This window comes from Salvelinus fontinalis, chromosome 5 (assembly GCF_029448725.1).
Source record: "Salvelinus fontinalis isolate EN_2023a chromosome 5, ASM2944872v1, whole genome shotgun sequence".
NCBI lineage: Eukaryota > Metazoa > Chordata > Actinopteri > Salmoniformes > Salmonidae > Salvelinus > Salvelinus fontinalis.
The window spans coordinates 11,741,347-11,763,794 of NC_074669.1; the positions used below are offsets into that span (position 1 = coordinate 11,741,347).

General features: G+C 46.9%; 1 protein-coding gene across 1 annotated transcript; it reads left to right on the top strand.

Moving 5' to 3' along the window:
• Positions 1 to 329: 329 nt before the first annotated feature.
• On the top strand, positions 330 to 17,288 carry LOC129855109 (uncharacterized protein C1orf21 homolog). The gene is made up of 6 exons (XM_055922446.1): positions 330 to 437; positions 7,265 to 7,394; positions 13,169 to 13,254; positions 14,685 to 14,755; positions 15,286 to 15,346; positions 15,623 to 17,288. Exons 2-6 carry the CDS (start codon positions 7,304 to 7,306, stop codon positions 15,668 to 15,670), a joined length of 357 nt encoding a protein of 118 aa, XP_055778421.1. The 5' UTR covers positions 330 to 437; positions 7,265 to 7,303; the 3' UTR covers positions 15,671 to 17,288.
• The last annotated feature ends 5,160 nt before the right edge of the window (positions 17,289 to 22,448 follow it).

Genomic DNA, 22,448 nt, shown 5'->3' on the forward strand with positions numbered 1-22,448 from the left:
CAATTTTGAGAAACAAATGTCATGCATTTTTTTAAGCACTTTTAATTTGGACACAGTACTACGTAAAAAAATGTACATGTCAATCTGTCATTTCCTAGAAAAGTAGCCCCTCACATGCCACTGATTTCTTCTGTTGTAAAAGTAATGTTTTTTTTGTTGTTGCCACGAATAAATATTATTTTGAGTTCCAAAAAATATCTGCTATATTTTTATTGCCAACAAGTAACCCGGATATTTACATTACAGTAAAGTCCTCAGCAAGATGGCTGCATTACTGCGCGAAATACTGGCATCCTGGTAAAATGACGCAAGCCAGAGTTTACGTTCAGTGTGGTGGTCATACGGTTCCCAGCCACTCCACAGCGTCAGCTCCCGCCCGACTGTCCGCGTGAAGCTCGGCGAATCTAAAGTGGACCGAGCGGAACCGGTTCAGTAAAGTAAGTATCTAGCTACATTAAAAATATACTCGCTATTAGTTTCAACACGTTATTAGCGGCGTATAATTTACATATTATGTATTTCTGTCGTAGTCTTCTGTTTTGTTGTTGTTTCCTGAGTCGGGCTGTGATTGCCCGGCGCTTTCCTTCCTGTGTCTTGGGTTCGGCTCTCGGACATGTCTGTGTTTACTACATGCGTCAGGAGTGGACTCAATGAGAAAATAGTGGAAATGGAGTAGTAGCGGTGTTTTGGTTACCGTTAAGCATACCGTTCGATCTCAATGCTTTTACCAAAATGTCATGTTTTTAATCCTCGAGGCTCTGCCCCCCTTGCCCCGTCGCTTTCTCTTTCTCTCCTCCCTCTCGTTTGTTAGGCCGTCTGTTTCTGGACTAAAAGCAACAAAAACAGAGAGAACACCTGGGCTGGCATAAAGACAGACACGTTTGTGTAGAAACTATTCTAGTATGTGTATCTGTGTGTACACACGTAGAGCCGCTACTCTCCCTTTTCCTGCGGGAAACAATGCGCCCAGTGTCTCTCTGCAGCGCAGCTGGATACAGCTGTGTGTTCAGAATAGCAGCAACTATGCTCGGACAGGCTAGACCTCGGTCGCCCGCTCTGCTGTCACTTGGTTCGATCTTAATTCACACACATTAACACACATGACTTGTATCGAGATTTTACGGTTCCTCTGAGAGACTGAAAGTTGACTCTAGGGTGAATTGGGGATTATTGTTCATGTCCACTTCTGTCTGTGGCTATCATATCTCGTCCTGGAGACCGCTACAGCTCAATATTATCTGGCCACTGATTTTCTTGTATTGGGCAACGTAGGATACCTTTCATTGTTTACGTTACATCAACATCTCCATAAGAATATAGTCTTCTGTTTAACAATAACATAACAGTAGTCTGTGCACCTGTTATACTGATTTGCTGGTCAATCGCCAGATTCAATCCCCTGCTGGTCCACTGCAATAGCTGGATCAATGCACATGCATAAATATGTATTTGAGTAATTGCTTAGCCACTATATCTGGCTAGTTGAACTCTTATACATTGGGTAATATACTCTTTGAACTCTGTTGTGGTTGGATGATCAGCCTGCCCATCTGTCTGCCTCCATCTGCCTGCCTCTCACCCCTCCTCCCTCTATCCTCCATAAATGTGATGTGTATTATTTGCAGCTCGCTTATAGCTTTAGATCCAGCGGTGAATTAAGACAGAGCACAGCTTGCTCTGAAGTTAGCATCTCCCAGGTAGCGTGTGAAAGAGGGATCAATCTGTTATTATGCGTCCAGTCCTTGCTCATCTGCTCATCTCTCTGCCTCTCAATCTCTCCAGTTGTGCTCTCTCACTCCATGTTCTCACTGTCTCTGGCTCTCAGGTTGTGATTTTGGCCTGTATTTGGCAGAGGGGGAGTGCAACCCTAATTAAGATTGATATGGTGCAATGTCAATGTGACATCACTCTGAGGAGGAGGCTGGGTTTCCATAGTTACTGGGAGGCGTGTGTGTGTGTGTGTCCTGACTGCTTGTGTGTTAGTACCTTTGCACATGCTGAGTGTGGTGGTCAGTCCCTGCACATTGGCATTGCTGAGTGGCATTAGGTGTCAGGTGCAGTGTATAAAGCACAAGGCCAGCACAACCTGATCCCTCTAGGTACTTACTCACAAAGCTCACACATTGCAGGCTGCGTGATTCACATTGCTGTGTGTGTGTGTGTGTTTCTCTCCCCAACTCTGAGTCAGTGTGTACATAGTGTATACTGTATATGGAGTCCAGTGGTACATATGGACAGACCAGGGTATATTACTTTGTTTTGGACAGAGGGACTTGGCACATATTGCTTGCTGCTGAAGCAGGAGACCAGCAGTGCAGAGAGTGGTGCTAGAGAGGCGTTGCATTGGGTTCCCAGAACAGCAGATGGGTGTTGCTCTGTTGAAGGCCAGATAACCTGGACCACACTCAAAGATATGGATCTCAGAGTACAACCAGATAAGAGAACACAGAACACAGCACTGTACAGTGAGAGGTGGAAAAAGTCTGTACTCGTTTGCAGTGCAAGGCAGTGAAAAGATCTTCTTGCCGAATGAATTATGACCTGGAATATGCTCATTTGCACTCATGTTCCAACTCTGTTCCATTATTCAGGGTTTCTACTCTGCAAATTAGGTCCAATACAATACAAACCAACCCTGGTCAGTCACACACAGGAAAGTGCTTCACCAATTATCCTACTGCAGAGACGCATTTAGATCCTGATTTTTAAATATATCTGGTGCAGTGGTAATGATTGCTAATGAATATTCATGGCAATTCTGTATTTGTCTGCTAAGCAGAGAGAGAGAGATGGGGGAACAACAGGCGTGGTTGACCTGAGCTCTGCTGTTTGTTGAGCTGGGAGGGCATGTCTGAGAGGGAGCAGGGAGTAGGTCTAGAGAAGGTGATAACATGGTGAATGAGTAAAGAAAGACACACAGAGATACTACTGTACCAGGACACTGATACAGTCTGACACACAGGCCAGGCCACTGTGATACGGCAATGAATAGGGTCAGGAGTGTTACCCTGACCATGTGACATGAGGAGGGGAAAAACCCTGGGTCCCTACTATAAAACTCCTGGCCATAATCCTAAACACTGCCCTGTCTGAACATATGTAGAATAGTTGAGGCTGAAGCAACTACCAATGCTGTATGGTTTTCTCTGTCGTTGTGGTTCTCCTAGTTTTCCCTTTTATGAACCTCTGTCTCAGGAAAATGTCCAAAGTTGTATTTTGTATGACTCCCTGTGGCTGTGGCTGAAAACTAGGTTAAATTAATCTAAACTTTAAAGGGATACTTGGGGATTTTGGCAATGAGGCCCTTTATCTACTTCCCCAGAGTCCGTTGAAATCATGGATACCATTTTTATGTCTCTTGAGTCTAGTATGAAGGAAGTTAGAGGTAGTTTTGCGAGCCAATGCTAACTAGAGTTAGCACAATGACTGGAAGTCTATGGGTATCTGCTAACAATGGTATCCACGAGTTCATCTGACTCTGGGGAAGTAGATAAAGGGCGTCATTGCCAAAATTCCGAAGTATCCATTTAACTCAACATTCGGGTTCAATTACTCTTCTGATTAATTAAAGTAACAGTGGCCCTCTGAGCTCTACTCATTCACACTTCCCTCTCTGGCTCTTTCCTTCTTTCTTTCATTCCTTCTCTCTCCCTCTCTGTCTTGCCCTAAGCCACAGAGGAGAGACAGAACAGGAAATCTAGTGAGCCATGCAGACATCTAATTTCCAACTCAGTTGGCTTAATTGGCCTGACAAAAAACATAGTCCTGTCCTGGTGCCAACGTGTACGTAACAACATGTCTTGAATCTTCTCTCTCGTCTCACTCCCTCCCTGCCTGTCTGTATCTGCCTCACTCTGACTATCTATATGCCTCAGTGTCTCTCTCTATCTGCCCATCTCATTGTCACATGACAGAGTTCTCCCAAACAGAGGAGCTGTTATTTGTACATCCTCCTCCTTCCCCCCAGCCACTCGTGCCCACTACAACAGAGGGAGAGTGGAAAGAGGTACTCACAGCAGAACACAAGAGAGTGGAGACATGCACAAGGAACAGTAACACCACACTCAGAACAGGTCTTCCTTGTCGGAGTGTACAAGGCTACAAGCGCACGCGTGTGTGTGTGTGTGTTGGCACGGCTTGCCGGCTGATGTAGTGTTTAAACTGGGACAAGGAAGAGAGAAGAGCTACAGGGGTTGCTGCTGGCTAGAGTAAATATTATGGTGCTTTGGCTGAGTGTCCTGTTATGTCAGAGAGAGAGACAATGCAGGGTCTATCAGTCTCAGCCCTTGTCCAATTGCTGGCTCTGTCCCTGTCACTGTCATGGCTGACGATGGGTCTCAGAGACCTGGCCTTTGAACCCGACTCTGAGTCCCTGGAAGGCTCGGCTAGCCCTTCCTCTTTTTCTTCTTTCTCCTTCGCTCCCTCCTTCTCTCCTTCCCTTTCCAGGATAGGCGGGCCCACAGCCAGTTTTTCAGGCTCTGCGGTGGCTCAGATAGCTTCTGGCACAGCAGTGTATTTGAGAAGGTTCACACTACTGAGCCTGTGTGTGTCTTAGAACGTAGTGGACACACTACGGAGCTTGTTTACGCATGTGTTTACGCAAGCACACTTGTGCATGTACACATCCCCTCAGTGTTATCTGAGTTCAACTACTCAGACCTGCAGGTAATGTGTGTGTGTGTGTGTGTGTGTGTGTGTGTGTGTGTGTGTGTGGTAAAATGCTGAAACGTGGCTTGCAGCCTTTTGCTGATCCTTGAGTAAATAAGTATCTATGATGTAAGCAATCTAATAGTCTTTTCTTAGTGTACAGTAGCTGTAGACTTTTGGTATAATGTAGGGATAAGCCTAACGCAGAATATTTCGATTGGGTTTGTAACTTGCATGTTTGTTTGTTAGTTAGGCATATCTCTGCCCATGCACCTTGGCATAGATTCTACAAGTGTCTGGAACTCTATTGGACGGATGCAACACCATTCTTCCACGAGAAATACCTTAATTTGGTGTGTTGTTGATGGGAAAACGCTGTCTCAGGTACCACTCCAGTGTTAAGTGTTCAATTGGGTTGAGATCTGGTGACTGAGACACACACCCTTTAAACCCCATATGCTCCTTTGAGACCCCTCTTTCAAAGTCCCTGAGATCTCTTCTAGCCATGCTAGCCAAAATACTTTTTATACAAGACCCTAAGCATGATGGGATGTTCATTGTTTAATGAACTCAGGAACCACACCTGTGTGGAAGCACCTGCTTTCAATATACTTAGTATCCCTCAATTACTCAAGTGTTTCCATTATTTTGGCTGTTACCTGTAACAGTGTATTGATATCATCGGATGAGAGTGTGTGTGTGTGTGTGTGTGTGTGTGAGTGTTGGATCCGGCTGGTGTCAGGGTCTTAACTGGTAGCGTAAGCTTGTCCCATTGACACACTTCCACATCTGTTCCTAGCTGACAGGCCTGCATTGTACACATGCCATCTGTGCTAACTCAACGCTCTCTGATTTAACACACAGCCCAAACACCATTAACACTGACCTGGCTAGGATTCTACACAGAAGACGGAGAGATTCTTAACTAGACATCCATTCATGCAACTGGAATTTTCACAGAATTATCCCGTATGATTCAGTCAGGAGGAGAGCTAGAGGTTCACTCACTCAAGGATCAGCAAGGCTGCAAGCCACATTTCAGCATTTTACCCCTTACACACACATACCGTCTGCACTCTAAGAGATGTGTCCAGACAGACTCCATGGTCTGAGCCATAATTGAGTTGCTCCAGCTCTGACACGAACAGGCAGTCCACAGTGCCTAAGCAGCCTGGGCTGCAGGGGAAGGCCTCACCGTCAGGCCACAGATAACTCTGTCAGACACCGACCCATCCTCTGTAGTCAGGCAGTATTGGGCTGTTCTGGCCTGATCTGTCTGAGCTCCTGCCAATGAGATAGCTGTGTGTCTGCGCATAGCCAGCCCCCAGAAGAATCCCTTCACACTCGCTGTACCTTTAAGAAAGACCCGTGCAAGCTCACATCAGGAGATTCATGTTATTTAGCCAAGAAAGCTGTGAAAGACACACACATCAAAACTACACACACAAATTTCACAAACCACTTATACACACACGCAAACAGAACAGACACCACAGTGCACACACGCTCCCACTCTAAATTCAGTCTACACACAGACACACACTCCTCTCTGCACACCTGTTGCTTTGTGCAGTGGAAAGCCAGCTCATAGGGAGGCTGGGTCTGAAGTGGACACTGACCTCCTGTCAACTTCAAAGAGGAGAGGAAAATAGAGGAGGGAGGAGGAGTGTCGGCAGCCTGTTGATGCTCTGGAACATTTCTCTCCACTCTATCTATTCTCTGCCCTCTCATTGTTCTTTCTCTTTTACTCTATCTCTCCTTCAACCTGTTTCTCTCTGTTTCTTCCTCTCTCTGTCTCAGCGACAGGGCTCAGGGCCTCTATTATTGGACTGCCAGTGGCTTGTTCTGAGGTGTGGGTGGACTCTGATGCTGCCTTGTTCTGCGGTGTGGGTGGTGTCTGATGCTGCCTTGTTCTGAGGTGTGGGTGGTGTCTGATGCTGCCTTGTTCTGAGGTGTGGGTGGTGTCTGATGCTGCCTTGTTCTGAGGTGTGGGTGGTGTCTGATGCTGCCTTGTTCTGAGGTGTGGGTGGTGTCTGATGCTGCCTTGTTCTGAGGTGTGGGTGGTGTCTGATGCTGCCTTGTTCTGAGGTGTGAGTGGTGTCTGATTCTGCCTTGTTCTGAGGTGTGGGTAGTGTCTGATGCTGCCTTGTTCTGAGGTGTGGGTGGTGTCTGATAATACCTTGTTCTGGGGTGTGGGTGGTGTCTGATGCTGCCTTGTTCTGAGGTGTGGGTGGTGTCTGATGCTGCCTTGTTCTGAGGTGTGGGTAGTGTCTGATGCTGTGTCTGTTATAATCTACTGCGGGTGTAACACTGACAGTCTGCCTGTGACCGTGTTTTCCTTTGTGCCTGTGACAACAATACTGTGTGTGGCTGACAGTCTGTGCTTGTGACAGTGTATTGCCTGTGACACTGTGTGCGTGACTGACACTCCTGCTCCACAGTGACAGGCTCAGAGGCTGCGATATTGTTGGTTTGTCCCAGTCGTCACTAAAATACAATGCCTGTGTTAACCAATGTAGTTATCTCTCTATAGCTTCTATGGACTTTAACCATATCTCTCTCTCTCTCCCCTCACCTCCCTATCCCTCCCTCCCTCTACCTCTCTTTTTATCTCCAGGTGAGAGTGCCATGAGGAGAGGAGCCAGAGAGTGAGGCGATGGGCTGCACCTCGGCTAAGCAGGTGTCGGCCGTGCCCAGCGATGAGGAAGGCCGGGGCAAGGCCTACAGCAACGGAGACCTCTTCTCCGGTCAGTACACACTATACACACTCCTATATTCTCCCTCTATTCTAACCCTGGCTACTTTCAACTGTAAAACATCCTTCCCACCTGAAGGCTTTTCTATGGAAATATAGTGACGTGCTATAGGATATTCTTCCTGTCTACTCCACACACACTGGCCCACTGGCTATGTTACCTGTTATACCTCTCCTCTAATCTCACTCTATATCCAGTCTCTAGTCTACAAGTACATTATAATTAGCTATACATTTTATTAATCAATGCCAAGTTGCCAACCCGGCTGAGGAGAATAGGGAATATTTGTATCATGTTTCCCATTCTATTCCTCCTACCCTGTGTGAATACTACTTAGCTATCCTAGAGGCTACTGCACTGAGTGGTTTTGGTGTTGTGTGTCCTCTTAGTACTTCATGTTTTAGAGCTTGGACATGGAGAGAGGGTTGAGAAAGTGTATCTAGTTAACAGCATCAATTATAGCTGCCTGCTGGACAGGCTGAGAGAGAGAGAGGATGAGGGATTAGCGACAGATTTAAGAATTAGGAGCAGCACGCTGGAATAACCACACAGGAAATGGCAGATGACTAGCCACAGGAGGCCTCGTTCTGTTCTCCCTCTGCTGCCTCTCACTCTTCCTCCCTCCGTCTCTCTTTCTCTTTATCCCTCTCTCACCGGCTGTCAGACCCATGCCGTCATGAGTCTGGCCTTATTTGTGCACCTCCCACTCTCTCTCTCGCTCTCTGTCCCTCTGTCTGTCTCGCCTTCTGACCTTCTCTGACCCTCCCACTCTCCCTCCCTCTCACTCCTTCCCTCCCTCCCTCCCTCTATCACCCCCTGGAGGGGGAGAGGGAATGTCCCGTGAGAGAGGAGGATGACGTGGGTTAAAGATTCAAGCTTTTCCCCCTCCCTTTTTCATCTCTTCCTCCCTTTCCCTTCCAAGGCCTCACTTTCTTGCCTTCCTTGCTCTCTCTCTGTATTAGACCATCTCTCCTTCCTTTTCACATCCATCCCCAGCCACTGCGACGTCTCTCTCCCTTCCACTCCCACTCCCCATCCCTTTTCCCCCTCCCTCTCATCACAGCATTCGGTCACGGCCTTGTGTCCTCCACCCCCCCACCCCTCATCTGCTAGACTGCAGCCTGCCTCCCACTATAAGATGGTGGTAGACGTTAAATGGGGCTGGGCTCTCTCTGCAGCACTAGTGGGCAGGGCATGGAGGACGCTGGATAGATGATTCTATGAACTGTCTGTTTGACGTTGATGGTCACAGAGAGGGAGGAAGAGAACTGTTGACCTGGATACTGTCTGTGGATTACAGCCGACCACCCAGCCACAGCACGTTGATTCTCTCCGCCGCTCGTTTCTTTTTCTCTCCCACGTCCTTCTGCTCATCATCCCTTCTTCCCAGTTCAGCTCATTGGGCTCCTATTGATAGAACAGGGGGCTTAGTGTGTCTGGTAAAATGAGCAACACTCATATCAATCACAGTGATCTGATCCAACAGATTGTGTGCCAGTCAAAATGTGTCATTGTTTGAGCGCCTGGTGTGTTTGTGTGTGTGTGTCGCAGTTAGGAGTGTTGAGGTGACGGCAGTCTCCGGCTTATGCTCCTTTACTCCCTCGCACAATAACAGGAAAGGCTGAGCTCCCTTACCCAAACACCAGGGGAAGAGACAGAAAATAGCAACACTTTCTGATTGCAGCCTGTTTGAAGTTGGTTTATAATCAGAGTAGTAGCTTGTGTGTCTGCTACAACGGAGTGTGTTACCTTGTTTGTTGTAGCACGTCACTTGTTGTCTTGTTGCAGTTTTGCGATTTGATTTGTAGTTGGCCAGACTGTTGTGAGTGGGTGTATTGGTTGTATTGTAGTGTAAATATAGTCGCTATGTTGCTATTGTTGTATAGACATTCAGAACTCCAACAGAAATATGAGGCCTCACTACACTATGTATTTCAGAACTTATCTAACTGACTTTAGATTACATGTGAATAAAAAACAATCTTTAGACTTGAACTGTAATGTAATATGAGACTAATAATCTTTCCTGCTATGAGATTAAATGAAGCCCCTGCTACGAAAATAGTGGCATAGTCCTATTGAGTCGGTGGACCAGGCCAGGCAGGCTGAGGGCAGGGCAGTGATAATGACTTCTGGTCTGACATTAGTATATTGTTATTTCACCAACCCAGGCAGGGCGGGGCAGTGGCAATGTAAATGTCATATCTGCTGAGGCCTTTGGAGACAGTCAGGGCTGGAAGGGAGCCAGGCAGGAGGCTCTGACTGACAGACTGCAGGAAGGGGAGAATGGCACAGATTGCCCTGGCCACTCCACTCAGCCTGACAGTGCATGGAGTGCCCTCAAATGGACACACACTCATGCTCAAATTGACTCAGACACACACACACACTACTTTCAACTGACCGAGAGCAAGGATTTTCACAGAGATCTCCTAAAGGTCGACACAGGGTCCCGGCTCCTAAGGATAAAGATGTCCACATCAGAGAGACTTTTTTTCCTCAAAATAATCTGTCTCTAAAATGTCCTTTGCCCCGAAATCATCATGATGAAGCAAGCAGCCCTGTCGCCACAGTGGAAATGAGAATCTCCTTTTCACCCCATCATCTGTCATTCAGTGCCAATGGAGACACACACACACTGATGCACATCCTCTCCAATATGGCCAAATGTATCCTGGTCCCAGATCTGTATGTGCTTTAGCCAACTGACTGTCATTATTATTGTCATGCCATACAAGCACATACCTGTACAGATTTGGACCAGGCTATGACAGATAGATCCATTTTTGTATCCATGAAATATTGTCATTTTTCTTTTTCCTTTTATAGGCTCATCTTCAGTGTGTTTATGTGCCTTTGATGTCTGCTCAGTGTTAGTCGTTTTTCTCCTCTGTTACCTGTCTCTGTTACTAAGCCACAGTGACTGATGGTTGGCTTAATTCAATGTGTGTTGCTTTAGGTGTGTGTGTGTGTGTGTGTGTGTCGGCGTGTGCAGACAGGCTGCTTTGCCATGACATGTTTGCATTCTCCAGGCAGGCAGCTGTAGAGAACATCCCTCTCTCTCTCTATCTTTCCTCCCCCTCTCTGTGGCAGGCCTTGCAAACTATCACAGATTACAAAGGGAAACCCAGCCGCGATCTGCCCAGTGACGCGAGCCTACCAGACGAGCTAAATGCCTTATATGCTCGCCTCGAGGCAAGCGACACTGAACCATGCATGAGAGCACCAGCTGTTTCGGGCGACTGTGTGATCACGCTCTCCGTAACCGATGTGAGTAAGACCTTTAAACAGGTTAACATTGTGGTATGCCTGATCATCGACAACGATGAGACGGCCTATTGGGAGGAGGTCAGAGACCTGGCAGTTGTGATGCCAGGACAACAGCCTCTCCCTCAATGTTAGAAAAACAAAGGAGCTGATTGTGGACTACAGGAAACGGAGGGCCGAGCACGCCCCCATTGACGTTGCTGAAGTTGAGCGGGTCGAGTGCTTCAAGTTCCTCGGTGTTCACATCAATAAGGATTTATCATGGTCCAAACACACGAACACAGTCGTGAAGAAGGCATGACAACAACTCTTCCCCCTCAGGAGGTTAAAAAGATTCGCTATGGCTGCATCAGGATGCTTGGCATGCGACTGCAAGGAGCTACAGAGGGTAGGGCATACGACCCAGTACATCACTGGGGCCGAGCTCTCTGCCATCCAGGACCTCTATACCAGGCGGTGTCAGAGAAAGGCCGTAAAAATTGTTGGACTCCAGCCACCCAAGTCAGACTGTTCTCTCTGCTACTTCATGGCAAGTGGTACCGATGCACCAAGTCTGGAACCAACTGGACCCTGATAAGCTTCTACCCCCAATACTACTAAATAGTTAGTCCGGTTAGTCTATTGACCCTTTTTGCACTAACTTTTTTGGGGTGCAAAGTGGGAGGAAGAGAGTGAGTCGGACAGTGGGAGGAAGAGAGTGAGTCGGACAGTGGGAGGAAGAGAGTGAGTCGGACAGTGGGAGGAAGAGAGTGAGTCGGACAGTGGGAGGAAGAGAGTGAGTCGGACAGTGGGAGGAAGAGAGTGAGTCGGGCAGTGGGAGGAAGAGAGTGAGTCGGGCAGTGGGAGGAAGAGAGTGAGTCGGACAGTGGGAGGAAGAGAGTGAGTCGGACAGTGGGAGGAAGAGAGTGAGTCGGACAGTGGGAGGAAGAGAGTGAGTCGGACAGTGGGAGGAAGAGAGTGAGTCGGACAGTGGGAGGAAGAGAGTGAGTCGGACAGTGGGAGGAAGAGAGTGAGTCGGACAGTGGGAGGAAGAGAGTGAGTCGGACAGTGGGAGGAAGAGAGTGAGTCGGACAGTGGGAGGAAGAGAGTGAGTCGGACAGTGGGAGGAAGAGAGTGAGTCGGACAGTGGGAGGAAGAGAGTGAGTCGGACAGTGGGAGGAAGAGAGTGAGTCGGACAGTGGGAGGAAGAGAGTGAGTCGGACAGTGGGAGGAAGAGAGTGAGTCGGACAGTGGGAGGAAGAGAGTGAGTCGGACAGTGGGAGGAAGAGAGTGAGTCGGACAGTGGGAGGAAGAGAGTGAGTCGGACAGTGGGAGGAAGAGAGTGAGTCGGACAGTGGGAGGAAGAGAGTGAGTCGGACAGTGGGAGGAAGAGAGTGAGTCGGACAGTGGGAGGAAGAGAGTGAGTCGGACAGTGGGAGGAAGAGGAGTGAGTCGGACAGTGGGAGGAAGAGGAGTGAGTCGGACAGTGGGAGGAAGAGGAGTGAGTAGGAGAGTGGGAGGAAGAGGAGTGAGTAGGAGAGTGGGAGGAAGAGGAGTGAGTAGGAGAGTGGGAGGAAGAGAGTGAGTCGGACAGTGGGAGGAAGAGAGTGAGTCGGACAGTGGGAGGAAGAGAGTGAGTCGGACAGTGGGAGGAAGAGAGTGAGTCGGACAGTGGGAGGAAGAGAGTGAGTCGGACAGTGGGAGGAAGAGAGTGAGTCGGACAGTGGGAGGAAGAGAGTGAGTCGGACAGTGGGAGGAAGAGAGTGAGTCGGACAGTGGGAGGAAGAGAGTGAGTCGGACAGTGGGAGGAAGAGAGTGAGTCGGACAGTGGGAGGAAGAGAGTGAGTCGGACAGTGGGAGGAAGAGAGTGAGTCGGACAGTGGGAGGAAGAGAGTGAGTCGGACAGTGGGAGGAAGAGAGTGAGTCGGACAGTGGGAGGAAGAGGAGTGAGTCGGACAGTGGGAGGAAGAGGAGTGAGTCGGACAGTGGGAGGAAGAGAGTGAGTCGGACAGTGGGAGGAAGAGGAGTGAGTAGGAGAGTGGGAGGAAGAGGAGTGAGTAGGAGAGTGGGAGGAAGAGGAGTGAGTAGGAGAGTGGGAGGAAAAGGAGTGAGTCGGAGAGTGGGAGGAAGAGGAGTGAGTAGGACAGTGAGAGGAAGAGGAGTAGAACAGTATACTGGCTGCAGATGATACATTTCAGATAGACTGACTGCACATGTTAGGTGCCTTCCCTCCCTCCTACTGTCTCACTATCAGTCTGATATGAGTATTTCAGAGAAAGGGTGAAATACACAGAATGGAGCAGATAAGACAGTGTGCGTTTTATTAGCGGTGTGTGTCAGTGTTGGTGGGTGAGTGCTGCTTTGTCAGAAAAACCTAGGCAGCTACTCAGAAAATAAAGTTACCTGTTATGTCCACTGTTGGGTGGGGTTCTCTCTCTGTGTATCTTTTCAGTGCCACTGATTTGCAGGAGTAGCTCTTTATTTGTCTAACTGTACTCTGTTTTTCTCTCTCCATACAGACGAGTACAAGATGAAGGGAGTGGAGGAGGTGAAGTACATGCGTGGAGAGGAGGACCGGGTGAACGCACGTAACCAGGAGAACCTGGTGAGAGAGGAGCCATGCACGCACACACACACACACACACACACACACACACACACACACACACACACACACACACACACACACACACACACACACACACACACACACACACACACACACGTCTCTTGGACTGTCCATCAACATGCAACAAACAGTTCTCTTTGACAGTCCATCAACACATACCCCCCCCCCCCCCCCCCCACACACACACACACACACACACACACACACACACACACACACACACACACACACACACACACACACACACACACGTCTCTTGGACTGTCCATCAACATGCAACAAACAGTTCTCTTTGACAGTCCATCAACACATACCCCCCCCCCCCCACACACACACACACACACAGATGCACACGCTACACAAATGCAAACACACACAGCCGTGGTGCCTCCCGAGCAGGTAGAGACAGCGTGTTGGCGTGTATGGAATGTGGGAGTTTCGTAAGGTTGTTTTGACCCCTTCCTTCATGGTCCAATATCTATGATTTAGTCTTTCCTACAAATGCTGTAAAATAACCAGAAAAGTGCACACCCTTTTGGATGAGGTAACAATTGAAGGAAAAGAAAGGAATCAAAACTCCAAAGAGAAATGAAAGTCCTACCCTACTGTTGATTGTCATTGCATTGTCTCTTTATTCCACCAATTGTTGTGACTGTGCTGCCGTCGTCATAGTGGCATTAGTTTCCTCATATGCCACAGTTGGCTTAAAACATGCAGCAGAACAAATAACCTCATTTTCAGACGTGACCTTTAAAACATTTTGACAGATTAACAAAAAGTACTCACAGGGAACTGTTTCTCACAGACGCACATTTAATCCTGCAGAGTCAAAGTGCACACACACACACACACACACACACACACACACACACACACACACACACACACACACACACACACACACACACACACACACAGATTTACGTGTGATGCTGCATATCCATGAAATGCCTGTAGTTAGCATGCACAGTAGCAGAGAGATCTACACCCTGAGAGGACAGCTCATAGTTTAAAACATTCTAAGCCCTTGGCATGTCCTGTTCCTCCAGAGCACAGCCAGCACCTCTAATGATCCAGCCCAGTGAGGTCTTTCCCCTGGTCAGTCCCCCTGGCCTACCAGTCTCCTAGCTTCCCTGCCAGCATGTACAGGGCCTAACTCTACATGACTCAGTCACAGGCAGCGTCTCTCTTCCCAGCTCCAAGGCAGCAGGGGTAGGCAGCCTCTCTATCCCCAGCCTTAGGGCCCCAGCTGGGCCAGGCTATTCTTCCTTAGGGCCCACGCTGGCAGGGGGCAGGTAGCTATTCTCTCCCCAGCCTCTAACCTACTACATGGGTTCCCGAGGCTCTCTCTGTATAGTCCCAGGGGGGGTAGGAACTGTGAGCTGATGTGTGTGTGTGTTTTTTAGGAGAAAAGCTCTGTACAGTACAGGGGCAAACAGCAGAAAGAAGGCTCTGGAGCCAACGCCAACAGGACAAAGTGAGTCATAATGTGTGTGTGTGATAACTGTATGCGTGCACACGTTATCACCTAGTCATCGTGTTACTTAACAATCACTGCAGTGGTTTTATACAGCATGTATTCATAAATGCTATCAGGCAGTGTGATTTATTATCATTGTAGTGTTGCTGGTAGCTGAGTGGTTAGTGTCTCTTGTTTCCAGACGTGTAATGAGGCTCTATTTCCTGTTTGGTGACATTGTGTGTTGACATATTGGGTGCTGTATCAGTATTTAGTTTGTCTTTAGATTATAGACTCCTGGGTGAGCTCTCTATAAAATGATTATTCAAATTCCTCCACAATCACAAAGGCTCTCACCGAAGCAGGGGTTTAGAACTGTGTGTGTTTGTGTGTGTCTCCCCTGTGTGGGGGGTGTTATGGAAAATTCTTGTGGTGTGTTTGTTGCCTCCTGTTTCCTCCCCCTCTAACTTCCTTTTTCTTTCTCTCGCTCTTTCTCGTTCTCACTCTCTCTCTCTCGCTTGTTCTCACTCTCTCCCTTTCCTTCACAGCATCCACACGTCAGAGAGCCAGCAGGAGTTCTTCAGGATGCTGGATGAGAAGATTGAGAAGGTGGGGGGAAGGGGAGGGACTGGGCAGCAGGGCCTGAACATTTAAAGAGACAGTCTCCTGTGGGATTGGGGGCTGCTATAGGCTGGATCTGACATACTTCAAATACTTCAACTTGAGCTACATCCAGATTGGGCCTTTAAAAGACACTACATTATTCCTATCCACTTCACCCCTGTCTTATCTCTCCTCTCCATCTCTCCTACGGTGATGCTATCTGTCCTCCCTCTATCATCTCTCTTCTCTTGGTCTCATCTCTCATCTGTGGTGTGTCCACAGGGACAGGACTACTGTTCGGAGGAGGAAGAGGCGGAGGACGGGACATAGCACACAGGCCCCTGACTCAACCCCCTACAGAGAGCCTCCCAGAGTGTGTATGGGTGCATGTAAGAGAATCCGTGTGTGTTTGTGTGTGTATGTTTGACTGCCTTGTGATTCTGTATGTGTATGTGTGTGTGTGTGTGTGTGTGTGTGTGTGTGTGTGTGTGTGTGTGTGTGTGTGTGTGTGTGTGTGTGTGTGTGTGTGTGTGTGTGTGTGTGTGTGTGTGTGTGTGTGTGTGTGTGTGTGTGTGTGTGTGAGAGAGAGAGAGAGAATGCTATCCTCAAAAACTGTTGCCTCCCTCTTGGCCCTCGTCACATTGGGTCCCTTAGTGGATTGCTGGAGGGAGAGACGAAATGTGGACTCACTACAGCCAGGCCAGTGTTCCTGCTCCCCTGCAGGACTATGGAGAGATACTACCCCACCCCTCTACCGCAACTACCACCCCAGTGAACTGTACTGTGGTCCCTGGTCCAACTCTGTGTATACCACCCCCTCATGACTCGTCGTCGGCATCATAGTCTCGGGAGACAATAGATTTCTTGTGCCTGGGTGTTAGGTCATAGCGCAGTGTCTGCTGTGGCTGTGAACTCCAATCTGTCTGGGAGACACCCTCCTGGTTTCCACCCTCCATGGCTCTTGCTGTTGTGCTTCTCCTGCGAGGAGCAGAGATATGGATGGAGATAGAGGGGGGGGGGGGGCACTTCCATAACCCCCACCAGCCCTCGTCACAGAACTGAGGCTCGCTGCTGGAGTGAGCCGGAGGGAGGGAGGGAGGGAAAAGAGAGAACCCCTGATATTTTAATAAGAGAGAGAAGAGGGAGTGGGTTCTTTTGGAGCTCTGAACTTCTGCCCTTTGAAGGACCTTTTTCTTTTAAAATTCTGTTCATCCAGTTAAGTTTTTTTTTATTTAATTAGAATTTTAATGTTTTTTTTTTTATATGCCTTCTATCATAATGCATCACCTCCTGCAGGCTACAGCTCTATAGGCCAGAGCTCCTGGGTCTCTACACAACCTGTCCTCTTAAATATACCCTCAACACTACTACACCAGACCCTGGCTTTGTGAGACTAAACACATACTGTACACACACATCTCCACACACACTCAACCTCATATTCATAGATGCACTCATATATTCACACACACACACATAAGTACAGACCAAAGCAGCTGGACACAAACACACAGAGATGCCATTGTATTCCTGTCATTTTGTTAGCCCAGTGTTATGTAAGTATGTTAGTAGGCTGTGGTGTTGATGGGTTTGGGTGAATGTAGGAACCAGCAGCCATGGGTTATTTGGTTCCTGCTGCTGGACTTATTCATGTGCACCTGCAGTGTTCATTACTCTTTCCTCCGCATTGGTCGCTCAGTCGCTGCTTCTCTTCGACTCAGTAGTATTGAAGCTTACTGGCAGAGTGGAGTCACCCTCTGTTGACACACACACACACACACAGCCTTTCATGGACTGAGAAGTGAGTTGAAAGAAAAAGAGGTATGGTTGCCTGGGAGACACAGCCCTGATCATGCTTATGTCATCATCATTAATGGATCCTTTCTTTTTCATTTGATTTTTCAATACTTTTTGTTTTTCTATTAAAATTAGAAACACAGGAGCTGTTCATCTTCTGTGTGTCTCTCTCTGTGTGTCTCTCTGTGTGACTCAGAGGTGGTGTGTTAAGTTTCAGTAAGGAAAGTCCTGTCATGCTTACATCACCGTTGGATTGAAAAGTCGTGATGATTTTCCTCTGGTAATAGTCCCAAAGCCATGTTGCAGTTTCTACAAATGGTGATGGACCACTTCAGGTCAAGACTGATGCTGTGCGCAGTCTGGTGGTAGAATATCAGAACTGCACCTGAGGCGTCATGAATTACAAACAGCCTGTTCTGTGTGAGACAGATGGACATAGTGGATATATGTAAGGACATATAAGGACATACAGGAGAAAGTTTCACATTATGAAATGCATTCTCACAACTATTGAAAGCTAATATGTTAAACATCTGAGATCTCTGTTTGCCTTGAGTCATGTGTGTGGTCACAGGGATGGATGTGGACTTCTATTTAGAAACCAGTACATAGTAGTCAGGTTTATAGTGTTGGTTTATAGCGCTACTGTACCTCACAAGGGGCTGGAGCAGAACACACACACACACACACATAGTCTCTCTGTCTCACAGGGACACATGAGGTTATAATCAGCAGCCACTGTACAGCAGCACAGGGAGAGAGGAAAAAGTCCCAGTGGGCCTACTTCTCACAGCTAGCCAATCTCTCCCACTGAGAGAGAGATGGATGTTGCCCGTTAACCTCAGACAGGAATATGGGCAAGACAATGTTCTTTCCACTATGATGTAAGGGCCCAATAAACCCCTCCCTCCCCTTGTGAGTGTGCACTCATTAGGGTACAGCATGTTCTAGCAGTCTGGCTCAGAGAGGTTTAAGGCCCACTTTGCAGTGTGTTGCACACCTCACACATACACACACATAGTTCCTGGAGGTTTATCTCCTGGAACTGTGTGTATGACCAGTGTATGTGGGGCTACTATTTCTGTGTGTGTGTCACAGTGAGATCCCAGTGGAAGTGAGTGATGGAGCAGTGCCTGGAGAAGGGAGGTGACCAGTAATGATTGACAGGCTCTAGCTCTGCCCTTATTGGCTGATCTCTTTCTGGGATTTCACTTAGCTATTAATGTTAACTCAATCCAGCAGCTTCTAGCTCTCTGACTCTCTCTCCATCTCTCCTATTACCCAGCTAATACACCCGCCAGGCAGCTCTTAGTACCTGGCTTTAGCTCCACTGCAGTAGCTGCCTCTCCAACTGTCTCCCTATTTCTATATACAGCCTTGAGATGCTGATCCATATGCACTGGATTACTCAGGCAGACAACCTTCAGATCAGAGCCACAGCTATTGATACACTATAATGGATTGAAATGCATTCATGGAGCGCCTCCAAGTGCTTTACATGGGAATTCAGAGAACTCCAGGATGTAGTCATAGCATTCTACTGGGAATAGTGCCTGTCACATACTGCATCTACTTCACATGATAAGGGAGGGAGCAGTAACATCCGGTTGTGTATAGTACATGTAGGCCCAACTATGTATCACAGGTTGGTGGCACCTTAATTGGGGAGAACAGGCTCGTGGTAATGACTGGAGCGGAATCAGTGGAATGGTACCAAATACATCAAACATATGGTTTCCATGTGTTTGATTCCGTTGCATTTGCTTCGTTCTGGACATCATTATGAGCCGTTCTCCCCTCAGCAACCTCCACTGGTATGTAGGCTGTGAGAGGAGAGGAGGCTGTACGTGACAGACTACTTGTGTCTAAGACACTCTCTTCTCTACCCTCTGACCCCATGGAGTGTTTTGTTCCCCATCTGTGGCTGAGAGCCCTGGAAGAATTAAAGGATGGGACCTCAGACCCCCCATCTACCCCAACTTCCTCCGTCCCTCCCTCCCTCTGAGTGTGTTGGCCACAGTGAGGGCTCCTTCTGCTGGGCAACCTGCTCCAGAAATGTTTCATAAAAGACACTTTTGAAAGCAGCAAACAGAGACAAGACATATTGTTTCTGTTGTCATATTTTTCAGTCAAGCTTGTGAGCAAATGTTGGGTGTGCATAATTCCTCTCGCCGGTGCTCTACAGGGTTCCACAGCAGTGTTTCCCAACTCCAGTTCTCCAGTACCCCCAACAGCACACATTTTTGTTGTAGCCCGGGACATACATACCTCATTCAACTCATTTAGGGCTTGATGATTTGTTGACAATTTGGGACCAATACATGTACTTGAGGACCATTACATTTTCAAACTACGAGGATCTACCCTACTATTTTTAGGGGCTCTAAAATTGTAGATCTATGCAGTTAGGGAATGTGTTGGATGACAGTTTAGAACAGCATAAACTTGGCAGTAGTCATCAAAGCATGTAGTACTGGTGATTTAGAAATTGTTTCCCTTCCAGACAAAATGGAACCATGCATTTATCCCAAACAGAAGTGGAAAATCAGCCATTCTTTGAGTTCTTCATTACACAAAGGTTGAAAGTGAAGTACAGTACCAATCAAAAGTTTGGACACACCTACTCATTCAAGGGTTTTTCTTTATTTTGACTATTTTCTACATTGTAGAAAAATAGTGAAGACATCAAAACTATGAAATGACACATATGGAATCATGTAGTAACCAAAAAAATGTTTAAAAAATCAAAATATATTTTAGATTCTTCAAAGTAGCTACCCTTTGCCTTGATGACAGCTTTGCACACACTTGGCATTCTCTCAACCAGCTTCACATGGAATGCTTTTCCAACCATCTTGAAGGAGTTCCCACATATGCTGAGGACTTGTTGGCAGATTTTCATTCACTCTACGGTCCAACTCATCCCAAACCATCTCAATTGGGTTGATGTTGGGTGATTGTGGAGGCCAGGTCATCTGATGCAGCACTCCATCACTTTCCTTGGTAAAATAGCCCTTACACAGCCTGCAGGTGTGTTGGGTCATTTTCCTGTTGAAAAACAAATGATAGTCCCACTAAACGCAAACCAGATGGGATGGCGTATCGCTGTAGAATGCTGTGGTAGCCATGCTAGTTAAGTGTGGCTTGAATTCTAAAATCACTGACAGTGTCATCGGCAAAGCACCACCACACCTTCACCTCCATGCTTAACGGTGGGAACCGTACATGCGGAGATCATCCGTTCACCTACTCTGCATCTCACAAAGACCCAGGGTTTGAACCAAATTTCTCAAATTTGGACTCATCAGACCAAAGGACAGATTTCCACCGGTCTTGTGTCAATTGCTCGTGTTTCTTGGCCCAAGCAAGTCTCATCTTCTTATTGGTGTACTTTAGTAGTGTTTTTTTTTGCAGCAATTCGACCATAAACGCCTGATTTCACACAGTCTCCTCTGAACAGTTGATGTTGAGATGTCTGTTACTTGAACTCTGTGAAGCATTTATTTGGGCTGCAGTTTCTGAGGCTGGTAACTCTAATGAACTTATCCTCTGCAGCAGAGGAGCTCTGGGTCTTCCTTTCCTGTGGTGGTCCTTATGAGAGACAGTTTTATCATAGTGCTTGATGGATTTTACGACTCCACTTGAAGAAACTTTCAAAATTCTTGACATTTTCCGCATTGACTGACCTTCATGTCTTAAAGCAATGATGGACTGTCATTTCTCTTTCCTTATTTGAGCTGTTCTTGCCATAATATGGACTTGGTATTTTACCAAATAGGTCAAATCTTCTGTATACCCCCCTACCATGTCACAACACAACTGATTGGCTCAAACACATTTTAGAAGGAAAGAAATTCCACTAATTAACTTTTAACAAAGCCCACAGGTTAATTGAAATGCATTCCAGGTGACTACCTCATGAAGCTGGTTGAGAAAATGCCAAGAGTGTGCAAAGTTGTCATCAAGGCAAAGGGTGGCTACTTTAAAGAATCTCAAATATAACATATTTTGATTTGTTTAACACTTTTTTGGTTACTACATGATTCCATATGTGTTATGTCATAGTTTTGATGTCTTCACTATTATTCTACAATGTAGAAAATAGTAAAAAATAAAAAATAAACCTTGAATGATTAGATGTGTCCAAACTTTTAACTGGTACTGTATGTAGCGACAATTGTAAAGCAAAGGCTTTGGGATAAAACGGAGAACATATGGTAAAACATTTCAGAGTAGGAGGTATACAGACATTGCAAGAAAAAACTGTCTGCATTATATGCAAGTGCATAGATACAATTGTTTCAAAATGTAACTAAGGGCATATCACAAAACAACATACTGTAAGTCTGGTTCTGGAAATCTGAATTCACGAAGATTGACTACTATTGACTAATGTTGTCTTCAGACTACAAAAACAAGTCAAGCCAGGAAATAAATGAATACATGGTGTGGCTTACATTCTCAGGCTCATCTTTCGGATTATTACTTTATAAAGCTTCATAATCATTACTGTTTAAAGGAACGTTGATGGATTCCAACTGTCACTACTTTATTGGGGCACTAGGGGGAGCTAATTGGATTGCATGGACCCTGCTTCAACACAATGGACAGATGAACAGATCTCTCATCAGGAACATCCATCCAACTACAGGGTTAATGGTAATGAACACTCATTAGACCATTTCAATCAAGAATGGAAACATCAACAGGTGGCTTCACTATTGGGTAAATAAGTGTCTGTCCTTCTGCCTGTATGTTTGTCCGTGTCTGTCCTTCTGCCTGTCCGTCTGTCTCTCTGCAGCTGGGACTGATGTCACTCATGGTACTCTGAGAACCCTGCTGCTGCAGCTGCACCACCCAAGAAACAGTCAGTCAGAGAGGAGGGATGGAAAAAGAAGGGAAATACAGAGAGAATAAGGAAGTGGGGGAAAGGAGGCATGCAGACAGGGGATTGTGAAAAGGAATTATGTACTTACCATACATGTAAGGAAAGGAGGAGAGTTATAGAAACAGCAGAGGGAGGGAGGACAATGTAGCCATGCCCAAGCAGTCAAACCACATGCTGTTAAAAATAATCTGACTTTACAACCACAAACAACCTATGTTAGTCACACATTTATACACATATTCCCTCTAGAATAGCATACAGTTTATACAATGCACATGCATAGACTTGAACTGACAAATACAGCATACTAGGCTATCAGTTCTACAGCGCAGTAAAGTGCTGGATTTGAGTAAGAAATGTTATGTGTTACTTACTGAAATTAAGTTATTCTTGAACATGTGCACATTTGACCCCTGTAATGTC